This window comes from Leuciscus leuciscus, assembly GCF_965113295.1.
Source record: "Leuciscus leuciscus genome assembly, chromosome: 17".
Taxonomy (NCBI): Eukaryota; Metazoa; Chordata; class Actinopteri; order Cypriniformes; family Leuciscidae; genus Leuciscus; species Leuciscus leuciscus.
In genome coordinates this window covers 1,698,102-1,713,267 of record NC_138741.1, presented here as the reverse complement: position 1 = coordinate 1,713,267, position 15,166 = coordinate 1,698,102, and the positions used below count along the sequence as shown (strand labels likewise).

Sequence of the window (15,166 nt, the reverse complement as noted above, 5' to 3'; positions counted from 1 at the left end):
AAGTTTTTTTCCTTCTCACGTGAATCGGGTTTCTGTTTATGAATGAATGAACGGCAGAGATGCGCTGTTTACCACAGCTTGCAAAAAGACAGTTTAAATTTAAATCGCGTGTGTGAATGAATTAATTATCTGCTTTTAGCAAACTATTTTGCTATACTGAGTAAAAATCGACTGAAATATGTTGAATTAAAATGTATTTGTATAAGCAACGTATTAAACTGCAAATTAACATTTATATTCCTTATAATAAAAACGAAAGACCTATGTTACAGACAAATGAAAGACATTTCGTTGATTAGTTTTGGATAGATTACACATTTTTACTGTAAAATATCTGCCACCTCAAATAAGCTTTTGTTTGACAATTTTTGCTAATATGTTAAATATAGTATGTTTTGTCAATGTAGGCTATATTCGAAGTAATGAATTCTTAACTTTGAAATATGTATGATAAAATGTATACTTTAGTTTTTACAAAGAAAGATTACACTTCAATTGTTGTTGTAATTGTAACCTTTTCAAAAAATATATATATATATTTTAGGGCTGGGAATCGATTAAAAAAAATTAACTAATTAATTGCACAATTTCTGTAATTAATTGCAATTAATTGCGCTTCCCCCAAGCTTGTAATCATCAATATTTAAACTTAGAATCACCTAATTAAACAACACAGGAAAAAAAGGGAACAGAAAATAGCCCTATATTAAAATATTAAACATCAATATATCAATATATTATTCTTTTTCAATAATCAATCAACATAATCAATTTAACAGATTATTATTATTATTATTATTTTATTAATTATTAAAACAAAATATAGTCCTACAAAGCTATTATTACCAGAGCATGTGATCAGATCAGGTCATTTTACCATTGTTGCCCAGCATGGCTATACCAGCTCAGCAAACAGAAGTCAACAGAGAAATTTCACGTTACTTGAGTGGACTTTACTTTTCCAGTGCATAGTACATGATTGAAGCCTTTGGGCCGTTAACGACAGAGTCGCCGACACACACACACACACACACACACACACACACACACACACACACACACACACACACACACACACACACACACACACACACATACACACACACACACACACACACACACACACGGAACGGAGAGCTCGCCGCTGCTGGGCCATTAACGACAGAGCGAGCCGACACACACACACACACACACACGCACGCGCGCGCGCGGAGCACAGAGCGCGCCGACCGACCGACACACACACACACACACACACACACTCACGCGCGCGTGCGCGCGGAGCACAGAGCGCGACGCACATACCGAGCGGAAAAGACCCGCTCATGAAAGCTGCCCGAGAATGAAACCTGACCGCCGAACATGGAGGGGCAGGACGGCATATTTCGGCCTTTTTAATAGCAGACGCAACAGGAAATCATTAAAACGAGGCAAAAAAAAAAAGTGCTGCGTCAATTGCGTTATTTTTTTTTAACGCGTTAAAACATTTCAAATTAATCGCAAAGATTAACGCGTTAATTCCCCCAGCCCTAATATATTTACAAGGTAGATGTAAACAAATTTTAAAAGGTAAATATAAGCCTTTTCTTTAAATAATTTTTATTGTGGTTTATTATTGACAAATTTGGGGAGGATACATATTCCAAAACTGAAAATACAGTATGAGAATTAACTGCACAATTACTAGACATGTTTTCCTTGGATATTATACAATTTGCAAGCAAAATTTGTGAAAAAAAATAAAAAAAAATAAATTGACATGCTTCCAACTGTGAACCAATTTGGTAGAATATATATATATATATATATATATATATATATATTGCTCTTGCATTCTTTCTTGTGGCTATAGGTGACACACCTGAATGAATGGCTCATTAAGTATGCGGGCCCCATTGTCTCCTCAGGTGTGAATCACTAAATATGCATGATGCTGTTGAATCGTTGACGCCCCTTGCGCATATTGCCTTTACAAACAGGCAACGACATCCATTAGTCAAAAGTCTTATTGTCACATATTTAGTATGTGTTTTGTGGCCTTATTTCAGAAACTTTAGTTTTTCGTTTTTTCAATAACCGTGCATAAACATTATTCTCTCAAAAATACAAACATGTACATGCATGTTGCTCACATATTATGGTAGCCCTGTTTGTGCTAAATAGAGTGTAATTATACCTTTGCCATTAATATGTTTATAAGCAACTGAAAAAAGCACAAATGTCAGGGCATGTCAGAACATCTCAAGGACCCCAAAAACCACTCAGACCCCAGAGGGTTAAAGGGTTAGTTCACCCAAAAATGAAAATTCTGTCAGTAATTACTCACCCTCATGTTGTTCCAACCGCATAAGACCTTCTTTCATCTTCGGAACACAAATTAAGATATTTTTGATGAAATCTGAGAGCTGATCACTTCTCCATAGACTGCTAGGTGGCCCAAACTTGCTGGCCCAGAAAAGTTATTAAAGAGATCGTTAATATAGTCCAAGTGACTACAGTGGCTCAATCTTAAGTATATCAAGCGACGAGAATACTTTTTGTGCGCAAAAACAAACAAAAATAACGACTTTATTCCACTATTCATTTCCTTCTCTCTGGGCCTCGTAAGTGTTTTTGCGCAGCGCGTCTGTGTTACACGTCACCACGTAGGCTCACTATTGGCCGACGCTGGTCATGTGTGTGACGCACAGTGCAAAAACACTACGCGAACCAACTAGTGGCCCAGAGAGAAGGAAATGAATAGTGGAATAAAGTCGTTATTTTTGTTTGTTTTTGCGCACAAAAAGTATTCTCGTCGCTTGATATACTTAAGATTGAGCCACTGTAGTCACTTGGACTATATTAACGATCTCTTTAATAACTTTTCTGGGCCAGCAAGTTTGGGCCACCTAGCAGTCTATGGAGAAGTGATCAGCTCTCAGATTTCATCAAAAATATCTTAATTTGTGTTCCGAAGATGAAAGAAGGTCTTACGCGGTTGGAACAACATGAGGGTGAGTAATTACTGACAGAATTTTCATTTTTGGGTGAACTAACCCTATAACATACCGGACACCTATTCAGCCTGTTGTTCTATGTGCTATTGTGTAGTTGAATAACTTGCCTTTCCAGATTAAATGTCTGTTCTTGGTCTTGGATTTTGTGAAATAAATGTCTAAATAAATGCGACTTGTAGTCCAGTGCGACTTATGTATGTTTTTTTCCTCTTCATGACGCATTTTTTGACTGATGCGACTTATACTCCGGAGCGACTTATAGTCCGGAAAATACGGTACAATAATATTTCACTGTTTTACTGTATTTTTTATCAAATAAACGCAGCCTTGGTGAGCAGAAGAGACTCTCAGAAACATTTAAAACATCATAGTTATTTTATCCGTGTCACTGCTGGTGTGTGTGTGAGGACAGTGAAGTCACTGCCGGTGTGTGTGAGGACAGTGAAGTCACTGCCGGTGTGTGGTGTGTGTGAGGACAGTGAAGTCACTGCCGGTGTGTGGTGTGTGTGAGGACAGTGAAGTCACTGCCGGTGTGTGTGGGGACAGTGAAGTCACTGGTGGTGTGTGTGGGGACAGTGAAGTCACTGCTGGTGTGTGTGAGTGCAGAGAGAGAGACTAGTTACGGTTATGAACATGTTCTCGCAGCGTTGGGAAATATGACCTCTGGACCAGAAAGACTTCTTACACAAAGCCTGTGTGTGTTTGACTCTATTTAAGCTTTAGTCCACAGGTCCATATGAACAGTGTTTATGAACACTAGAGGAAATAATATTCGGCTCTGATCTGGATCTTTGGATCACTGTAAGCAGTGTTGGCTGACATCATCACTGATACCGGAATAAATAATAATATTCTTACCACTGATATATATAGAGAAAATCATTATACAGATTCTTACCAACAATGTATTTTAAGTAGGCCTATAAAAAGTGGTCACAACTGGCCAAAAGTTTCTGAAAGAGTCTCTTCTGCTCACCAAGGCTGCGTTTATTTGATTAAAAAATACAGTAAAAATGTTGAAATATTATTGTAATGTAAATCTTCTGTTTTCTATGTGAATATATAGTGAAGTGTAATTTATTCCTGTGATCAAAGCTGAATTTTCAGCATCATTACTCCAGTCTTCAGTGTCACATGATCCTTCAGAAATCATTCTAATATGAAGATTTGATGCTCAACAAACATTTATGATTATTATCAGTGATGAAAACAGGTGCACTGCTCATAATTTCACTTATGACTACAAGTACCTGCTAACTGTATAAATATCATATATAAATCTACATGTTAATTGTGTCAGCGCTGATCGACTCACTGTTAGTCCGAGCTTCGGATAGCATGGAGTGTCTCCGATGATGTCATCCTCGGGTGGTGTGATTCTCAGGAAGTCCAGGTGATCGGGTCTGCTGGGACGACACAAAGGATCATGGGTGATGGGTTCATCCCCGTCCAGCATCCAGATGTCCTCTGGCCTCAACAGAGAGTTTTCTGCACACACACACACACACACACACACACACACACGGCCTTACTTTAGGTTTGGCTTTATCTCATGGCTCATGTATTTCTGATGTCCAAACTGGTGATATAAGTTTCTCGGACCACAGGCCTGGTGTTTGTACTGTTGATCTTTCATGCCATGCTACTGAAATCATTAAACCTGTAAAGCGGTCACGTGTAGGCCCATCTGGCCCGACGTCTGGTGAGGATTTCTCTGCAGTGTTTGGTGAGGCTTGTCATGTGCTTTCTGTGGAATATCTAGCTAATATTTTTAAATAATCATCAGTCACTTCAGTGTCATGTCTGACCTCTTCATGAGGTATTTGACTGGCAAGAGCAGTTTCCAAACGCTGGATCTGTCTCCTGCTGGTTAACCACCAGATCCTCCTGTCGACCCTCATGATGAAGGGCATCTCAGGCCATGTCCGCACTAAAGCCCTATTCGGACGGGATTAACTTTACAAGGGTAGATGGAGTGATGTAATTTTACCACAGGACGTCTGTAATATTAATGGCCAATTCACACAGGATAAGAGATCTCAGTAAACTAGCAGAAGTGGGAGAGTAACTCGATTCGCCGTCACTCCTGTCGTCATGTGTGTATTACACTGCTTCCTGATATCACGTGCGCAAACACATAACCTATATTTTACTTATATATATATAAACAGTTATGTCCGGTCTAACGATGTATTAATTAACTTCAGATTTGATTGTGTTGGTAAAAGGCTCTTATCTAATGCTAAAAGATGTTTCGGAATAATCACTGAGATGCACTTCACCGCACCTCTCCATGTCACACTAGTCCCGTCCCAATAGGGCTTAATACGTTTTAATCTTTTTCTCTCCATTTTGTCCTTCCGTTCACACTGAGACGGCATTTTTGTTCATGAAAACGCTGTACAAAGAGGATATGTTTGAAAACGCCGTGTTCGCATTGTAGTGTGGACTGTCAAAACGGGTATTTAAAAACGATGACGTAAGTTTAGTCATGTGACGCATATTGTACCAATAGATGTTCATGTTTATACCGGTATTGTGCCTGTTATGTGCAGTTCACTTTCACACAGTTGCTATCACAGTCACTTCATATCACAGTCCTGCACAGATGACAGAATTTACTCACATTTGCTGTCCTGCGGTGAAACATGAGCAGTTTTAGCGTTTTAGACCAAACATATAATGGTGAGTGAGTGTGACCTGGACACATCAGTGAATGTCAGAAGAATTGCGTGATAACTTTATTTATTTGTCCGTCTCAGTGAGCTTTTGTGAGGTTTTACGCATGCCCTGTAAAGGTGAATTTAGCGTTATCAGGAGTTTTCAATACGTTTCTCATCCACACTGAAACTAGGGATGTCCCGATCCGATCCACGTCATCGGTATCGTGCCGATACTGGCCCAGAACGCTAGATCGGAGATCGGAGGGGAGAAAAAATATATGATCCGATACCTATCCACCACAAACCATGGGGAAATCTAGCTTAAACCATCGCCTAAATGCTGTGAATATTAGTGTGGTGAGCAGGACGAGGCAGAGGGCCGTGAGAGAGCAGCACGAGGCCGGTGGCGAGATTACTGATGAGCGACTCCTGCGCGACGCACCGGTCTCGTATCTCTCACGGAGGAGCGGAAGCATAAAGGAGGAGCGACGACAGGGAAGAGCGAGAGAGAGGACAGGCCTGGAGTTATGTTGTGGTTTTTTATGTTTTATTATGTGACAGCAGTCGTCCGTGAGGGGCTGCTGTCTTTTACATTCATTTTGTTGTTGATTTATTTTATGTCATTATTTTATTTATTTTATGTCATTAAAGTCTTTAAATGTTCGCCAGTTCCCGCATTTAAAGACTTAAGTGACATAAAATAAATGTGTGTGAGAGAGAGAGAGAGAGAGAGAGAGAGAGGCTTAGGACGTAATCTAAGTCATTGCTTTAATGAACAACCCATAGTGCAAAAGTATGTTGGTTATGCATGTCTTATGTGTCTTTACTGATATTATTTGAGCTCAATGCAATAAAGCAGCTTTTCTTTAAGAATGTTTTCGTTCCAGATTGCTGTACTTTTGTTTTATAATAAAACACGATGTCAGTGTAGGAACATTCAGCGCTGTGTGTCTATATGTAATAAGTGAATGAATGTTTGACGTTGAACTGCAAACAATTCTATTGCAAATAAATGCTGTTCTTTTAAACTTTCTACTCATCAAAGAATCCTGAAAAAAAAAATTTTTTTGAGCATCAAATCATCATATTAGAATGATTTCTGAAGGATCATGTGACACTGAAGACTGGAGTAATGATGCTGAAAATTCAGCTTTGATCACAGGAATAAATTACAAATAAAATATATTAAAATAGAAAATATTTATTTTAAATTGTCATAATATTTAACAACATAACCGGACTTTGTTTTTTGTATTTTTAATCAAATAAATGCAGCCTTGGTGAGCAGAAGAGACTTCTTTTAAAAATGTACAAAATCTTACCAATCCCAAACTTTTGGTTTTGCATATCTTACATATGTGTCTTTACTCATATTATCTGAGCTCAATGCAATAAAGCAGCTTTTCTTTTAGAATTTCTATGTTCCAGATTGCTGTATTTTGTTTTATAATATAGCCTAGGAACATTCAGCGCTGTGTGTCTATATGTAATAAGTGAATGAATGTTTGATCCGACCTGAACGCACATCTATATCTGCTATATCGGCCTGAAATAAGTTTAATGGGTCACTCACAGCAGGGATAAAATAAACAAAGCTTACTGGAGAAGTTGCATCCTAAATAACATACATTTACTTGGCAAACGTCTCAATCGGTGGCATTAAAAACACTTTTGATAATGAGAATGAAGGCAGCAGGCAAAGGCTGGCGTGATTAATGGTCTCATTATGATAATGCATCGGTTGCTGGACCTCCAAACGCTGACTAAACATCTGGTTCTGGTCCAAACGCAAAGTCAGATTAATTGCAGACGAGGTCCTGCATCTCATGAAATACAGTAAAAACACAGTGAAACAAAAGCAGCGTGACTGTTTTCACACAGGAGCTTCATTACATCTGTTTATTACAAATTAAACAGCGCCACCATCTGGACAACAACAACTAGTGCTCACAAACTCAAGCTGTTGATGAAACACAAACACACATCATTCACATGTTAAAATGAGAACATGAAACAACCTTCTGATTGTCAGTGAGTACAGTAATCTTAGATGATCACACATTAATGTAAAGTAGATGCTGATTCCTATGAATCCTCCAGGGGGCGTCAGAAAACACGACCTCACATCGAGACACATTCAGATCACATGCTGTTTTAGGAGACGTTTCTATAGTAATTCAACTAAAAGTTTAAATCTATTCATTCTAACGATTTATACTTGACATACACATGTAAATCCAGTCTCTGTAAGTCAGCCCGGGGCAAGTTGTCACACTTAATATAATTGGTTGGTTGGGTTTTAGCATGTTAGTAGCGTGATCGCTTGAAACTGTGGCTGTTTGTTCAGTCAGTGTTGATTGAGATCTAGGTAAGATCAGCAGCTGTCAGATAGATGTGTGTGTGTGTGTGTGTGTGTGTGTGACACAGATGATGTCATATGATAGTGCACAGATCTGCAGTGTGTTTAATAGCCTCGGGCTGATGCTACACTGATAACATGAGCTCATATTAGAGGCATATTGCAGATACATGCATCATGCCAGCTTCAAACACGCATAAAATATGATCTAAAGTAAGTTTGAATCGTTGAAGGGTGAAAATGCTGTAAGCAAACATGTGAAAAATTCTCTATTCTGCACATCATTTGCTCTAAATGCATATTCACGTGTCATTAGGATTAAAACTAAATCGTATATGCAAGTAAAACATGAACTGTTACGTGATTTATGTATAACGAGAGGTTCCTTACATGATTACAGGACGTTTGCAGGTCAAGAATGTTAATAAACCAACAAAAGACAAAGAAATCACTCACTGTTCCTGACTGAAGGACTTTTGTAACGTTATAAAGATCCATTTATATTTAATTTATACAGTAATGAATATGCAGTGTTATTTCACATTTGATTATTCAGATTCTGTACCTGAAAACCCCCAAAAACACTGTTTATTTGATTTTTAGCCTATCTTTGTTCTATTGTATTTATTTGATTATTTGTAATTTGATTATTTGTTCTAATTTGATTAATGACTGCTTAGTTGTCTTTAATAATGTTTTAAATTCACATTAATTAGGCTGGCAGTTTTTGCTGTATGCATCAAAATTGTAATAGAGAATTGTGATATTTCACTGGTATCTGAACATCTGAACCTCTGCTCTAAATATGTGCTGTGATATTACATGAAAGATAAAATATGATCAATAGCAATAAACTGAACAGTGAAAGTAACAGAATCTCATACAATACATTTTATCAGGTGTAATTAAACATGAAAATAGCTGAAGGAAATATATATTTGCTATTATATAATATATTCAGGGGAAGTAGAAGGTCATCCTGGGACTTTTCACCTATTTATTTATTTTTTTAATAATGATGAATTCTATCAATTCAGACATGTAATGTTATTCTCTTACTATTTTAGTAGGGAAGTATTTGATTTTAGTTTATTTTAATTGAACCAAACCTGCTGTGTGTGTGTCTGTGTTCAGAGTGTGTTAATGCTCTGCTGTCTGTGTAGTTCAGGACTGTGATGAAGGACGACATAAAGCTCACACTCAACTAGCATCAACCGCAGACACACACACACACACACACACACACACAAACACACACACACACACACACACACACACACACACACACACACACACACACACACACACTCACTCACTCACACACTCACTCACACACTCACTCACACACTCACACACAAACACACACACACACACACACACACACACATCAGATACGAGAGACTCGTGTATCATCCACACGAGTGGATGATAGTGTGTTCTGGGTGATTTACACAAAAAGTTTAGATGGGAAACACAAAAAAACTAAACATTTTACTCACTAACCAAGAAGTACTCCAGTAGTGTTTTGTTTGAGACGAGGTCGATACGATTTAAAGCTGGTAACATTAAAAGACCATTTAAGCAGCAGCAGTTTATATATACACCTTCGTTCAATACAGTTTTGTATTGTGACAATACAATAGTGATGTGACCGTAATTACAGCTCATTCAGCTCGTCACACACACACACACACACACACACACACACACACAAACACTCTCTCTCACACACACACACAGCCCGTCTCACACATAGCCTGTCACACACACACAAACACTCTCTCACACACACACACACACGCACACACATACACAGAACGTCTCACATACACACACACACACACACTCACACATAGCCTGTCACACACACACAAACACTCTCTCACACACACACACACACGCACACACATACACAGAACGTCTCACATACACACACACACACACACACACACACACACACACATACTCACACATAGCCTGTCACACACACACACACACACACAAAGCCCGTCTCACACACACACACACACACACACACAGCCTGTCACACACACACAAACACTCTCTCTCTCACACACACGCACACACACGCACACACACGCACACACACACACACACACAAATAAACACACACACAAATAAACACACACACACACACACATACACACACATACACACACATACACACACATACACACACACGTCAGGATTGAATGTCATGCAAAACATGCAACAACAACTCCAGGATCTTCAACATCGCCTCTGTCCGTGAGCTGATCAGTTTCATATGACCCGAGTGCTTCATCTCATTACTCTATCAGTGGCAGCAGTGCAGAGGTCATGTGATCATGTGATCACCTGATCGGCGGAGAAACACAACAGTGTGCGGCTGAAACACATCTGGACTCTTTCCTGCTCTGGTCTGAATGTCATGTACAGGCGTACACTGCCTCTGAACACACACACACACACACACACACACACACACACACACACACACACACACACACACACGTGTGTTAGATGAGGACGTCAACTGCGAATGATGATCAACAGATCCTCAACAGATCCTCAATACAGCATTTGAGTATGAAAACGATCATTTAAAGCTCAATAATATGTTTAATTTCCTGAGGCACTGATTTTTTATAAGGTGGAGGTATTTTAAGACGGTTTATTGACTGGTGAAATATTATAGTGTACAGAATATATAAATATAAATATACAGTGTACAGTAGAGCTGCACGATTGATCGTTAAAAGATCGCGGTCTCATTCCTAATGACAGTGATTCAGCTGCGTCTATCAAACCTTTGACAAAATCACACCGGATCATTCATTCATTCATTCAAGAGATTTGAAACAAAAACAAAATGTGATTCTCAGTTCATCCGGAACCGTGTCCCTCCTGTAAGAACTAGAGTTCCTCACCATCCTCACATGATCAGGTGTGTGAGATATGCTTACTGAAGCGGGAGTGTGTGTCGGCCTCAGGCTCAGGAGAGTCACTTCAGAAACTCTTCTTAGTGCAGGATGAATAAAACTGCAGGTGTTTGCGAACACATACATCACTAGCATAGGCGGATTAACCACATGGGCAACTGGGCAAGCGTCGGCACCACGCAGATCTTTCTCTCTCTTTTAAACAAGCGATTCATTCTCAAACGTATTGCTAGCCTAGGCCTATAAACACCCTTTCATCAGAACGTTAAAAATTCCCTGAATGTTTTGTTGAAAGTTTATTATTTTCATTATTATCATACTTTTTTAGGTTTTTTGTGGATGTTTTTTGTCCACCGGCACGGAGCAGAGCGACTGTTTTCAATTAATTCCAATGGAAATAGTAATACTAATAATCCAATACTATATTTTAGTATATAATATTACTATATTATATTTTAGTTTGATCATTTTTTTTATTTCATATTTTGTGTTTTTTTATACAAAATTTTATTTACGCTGTATTTATAATAGACCTGAACATTTTATTTCCAACTTAAACTGTGGTAAATCTTGAATGCTTTAGAGCGACAGACTGAAGTTTGATCTCGTTTCAAAGACGACGCTTGGCAGATTATTGCTGAAGTGAAAAAAGTTTTAAAAAGTGAACTTAAAAAAAGTTACAGAATTTTATGTGCATTGTTATGAAAAATCAAAGCCATAAATTGTTACAAGTTGTGTTCTAAATTTTACCCTGATATCTAAAAAAATTATCTTGTCTTGCATTTTTTTTTACCACGAGGAGCACAAGTGGGACTACTGTTTACAGGACCATTTAACCTTTTCAAATCATGTCCAAGATCTTTGTGTGTGTGTGTGTGTGTGTGTGTGTGTGTGTGTGTGTGTGTGTGTGTGTGTGTGTGTGTGTGTGTGTGTGTGTGTGTGTGTGTGTTCACATAGCAAGTGCCAAAACCTTTAGTTTTGAATCATTCCAATGAGGTAAAAAAAAATTAAAACATAAAAGTTTTTGGTCAAAAATGACCAAAGAGAGTTAAAATATCACAGTAAACAAGCAGCACTCACATTTTCTGTATTGACCCTCTCATAATGTCTCTCATAAGCAGAGAGTAAACCCTGCCAGTGATGATGTGTACTCTATACTGTAGACTTCACTGCTTCTGTTCAGCCTTGGGCAAAGGAAGCGTGTTTTGTCCCACATCTGATAGTCGATGATCAAATCAAACGAGTGCATTTAGGCTTGTGATGTTCACAAGAGAAAGATCACAGAAAGGGCAGACGCTTAATGGGAATTCTTTCTTTTCTCGTCAGCGCAACCATGAGACGCAGCTTACGCGCTTCCGAAGTCCTGTTCAAGTGTTTTAATCCTTTTCATCTCATTAATGTCCAGGACTTCTGAAGCGACCCGTGTGGATATTTTAAACAGTTCAACAGGATGAAGGTGCAGAGAAAATTATTTTCATGAGTGTTTGAACACGGTGTCTTTGATCTTTAGTGACTCTCGAAACACAGCGGAAACTCAATAATGGATCTCTTGGAAAGGCCGAAATTCTTGTTTCCCGAGTCACATGACAAGCCTAAGAAATCAGAATGAACATGAGATTTCTAGTGTTTGTCGAGGAAAGAATCACTATCAGCTTATTCTTAATGTGGCCATTTGTAGCTTTTGTGTCATTCGCTTCTAGTTATTTTAGCTGTACTAAAACAGCTGCTTTATATTGGACAATGGAATTTGATAATGGTATTTTATCTTATTATCATAATCATAAATGCACTAGTTTGTAGTAATGTTATTGTTACTCTTCTAGTTACTTACCTATAGCGGCTAATTAACCGGAAATATCGCACATTTGAAGAACATAACTTACTTTCGTGATGCAAAATATAAATAATGATGGTATTGATAATAATGAACAGATCCGATGGATCAGCCGCCGATTTTATTAATCAATTTAAAACCATCACATATTGGCTGTAGCATGAAAAACACAGATATAACAAACCGATAGTTTATTTAATAACTGTGCGAGTTGTATAATGTCTGTTGCATAATAATGTCGGGTGTCATGTTGTCTTTTTTGTATTTTGTTAATGTTGGCCTGTTGGATCCAATCCATGTTCAATGAAAATTATTTGATGATGCAGCAATAAACTAGCTTGAGTACATGTGTTTTTCAGCTTTTCTAATTTAAAGTCCCCCTGAGGTGAAAATCCAGCTTTTAATGTTGTTTATGTGTCTATGTGGTGTTTTTAATCTGCTTTAAGACAAACCATGTGTAATTTCATAAGTCGACACCATTGCTGAGTATTTCCTCCTTAAAACTGCAGTGAACCAAAGACAGTCTCAAAAACACGCTTTGAAATCGCTGGTGTTTCTGACGTCACAAACTACCTTGTAACCAATCAGATCAACGTGTGATCGTCAACCAGTGGATCTCTGAGCTGAGTGAGTGAGTGGAGGCGGGGCTCATTTGCATATTCATATAACCACGCATATTAAATGAGGCAAGGGTGTCGAGTTACATTCAAGATATTTTACGGCGTGAAGAAGGAAAAAACATTTAAATATGTCATTTTGGTGATCAAAGATGAGTTTTAAGGGATACAATGATTGACTACAGGGGGACTTTAAAACATGATCAAAACACTAATCTATTTTAACGATAAGTGAGCAAGTGACAAATATCGGACAACTTGAGTTTGATTTTGCAAGCACCTTCTCACAGTTTCTTCTTCAGTTTGAAACAGAAGAGCAGTCGCTTACCTGAGGTCATTGCTCCATTCGGATTGAACTGATTTCCGAGGTTCAGGCCGAGGCGCGAGGCCGTCCTGCGGTTGCCGTTGTTATCGATAACCTCTGTGTTGACTTGCTCGTCTCTAGACGGACGTTTATTTCCATCGTCATCCTCCTCAGGCAGCAACACAATACGGTGGTTCATCTGGGGACTTGGAAGCTGAGAAGACATTGGTGACAGGACCGGAGACATGATCCGGAGAGTGTTGGTCGGAGGATAAGACACGTTAAAAACCCCGGAGATAGAGTTTGATGTGGGGCTTCTGGTCCAGGAGCGAAGGTTCGAGCTTCTAGAGCTGGCGTCAATCGGGGACGACGGTTTCTTCTTGTGTAAACGATTGATCTCTTCCTGTCCAGATGCTTTCTGATAGATTCCCTCCACATCTAAGCAGGAGTGAGATGCAGGTTCCTCAATCAGAGATCTTTCCATGTCTTTTCTTGCTATGTTATCACTGCGCGGGTTGAGTCGATCGTCATTCCCTCCAAACGTCTCTTCACGTGTAGTCCCAGAACTGTCGATACGTCCACGTTCGTTCCCGATCGGTTTCTCATAATCCAAACGGAGTTGGTTGTCAAACTCAGACAGCGCACCACAATCGATTTCGCATTCAAAACGAGATTCCTCCATGAAATCCCAGCCATCGTTGGCAATATGGAAGTCTTCGTCCATGGGAAGAAACGGCTCGCTTGAGACGCTGATGTAGGAGCCTGATCCTGGAGTTTCCGGGTCTTTTCCCAGGGAAAACTCAGATGCTGCTCCCATTTGAACCTTCTTCTTCAATTTACTCTGCAAGAAGTCTTCAGCACTGTCCATCTTCTTGGATCCCAGTTTCTTCAGCTTCCGAACTCTCGAGGCTTTCTTACACTCCGCGGACTGAGGAAGAGTAAAGTTACTGCTACTAACACCATGTTCTCCTTCCGACTGGATCTTCCCGTCTTGGTTTCCCATCTTGAGTCTGTCTGCGCATTCGCTGCATAAAGACAGGAGATCCGTCAGGAGTTGATGGTGTTCGATGGCCAACCAGTGGATCTGCGAAACCGCTCCTTTTGTTTCCTCACAGGACTGGACTTCCTCCGCTGAGTTGTAATACTGGCGTCTTTGTTTAGTTCTGCCCGAGTCTTCACTTCTCTCCTCATGCTGATTTCCACACAGAGGCTGGACTTCACGAGCAGCTCGTGAAAAACCTCGGGATTTCCTTGTTGGGAAGTACAGACTGATGAAGCACAGCTCATGGATGGGTTTGTACAGACGCAGCACAGTGTGTGTGCCTTCCATTACGAAGCCCGTTTTAATTAATCACACTCCTAAATTAAGTTGGCAGTTGTCTCGTGGGTCTCGTCTCGAGTCGGGGACGGCCCGGGATGGACTGGTGTTCATCATCGGGGCGATCGAAGGC

General features: G+C 39.4%; 1 protein-coding gene across 1 annotated transcript in view; it reads right to left on the bottom strand.

Moving 5' to 3' along the window:
• Positions 1-15,166, bottom strand: part of LOC309478885 (formin) — an 84,754-nt gene extending 69,588 nt beyond the window's left edge. Inside the window, exons 1-2 of the mRNA XM_082142665.1 lie at positions 13,740-15,166; positions 4,312-4,484 (exon numbers count right to left, since the gene is read on the bottom strand). Coding sequence (XP_081998791.1) covers positions 4,312-4,484; positions 13,740-15,045 — 1,479 coding nt within the window. The 5' untranslated portion in view covers positions 15,046-15,166. The remainder of the gene's footprint in view (positions 1-4,311; positions 4,485-13,739) is intronic.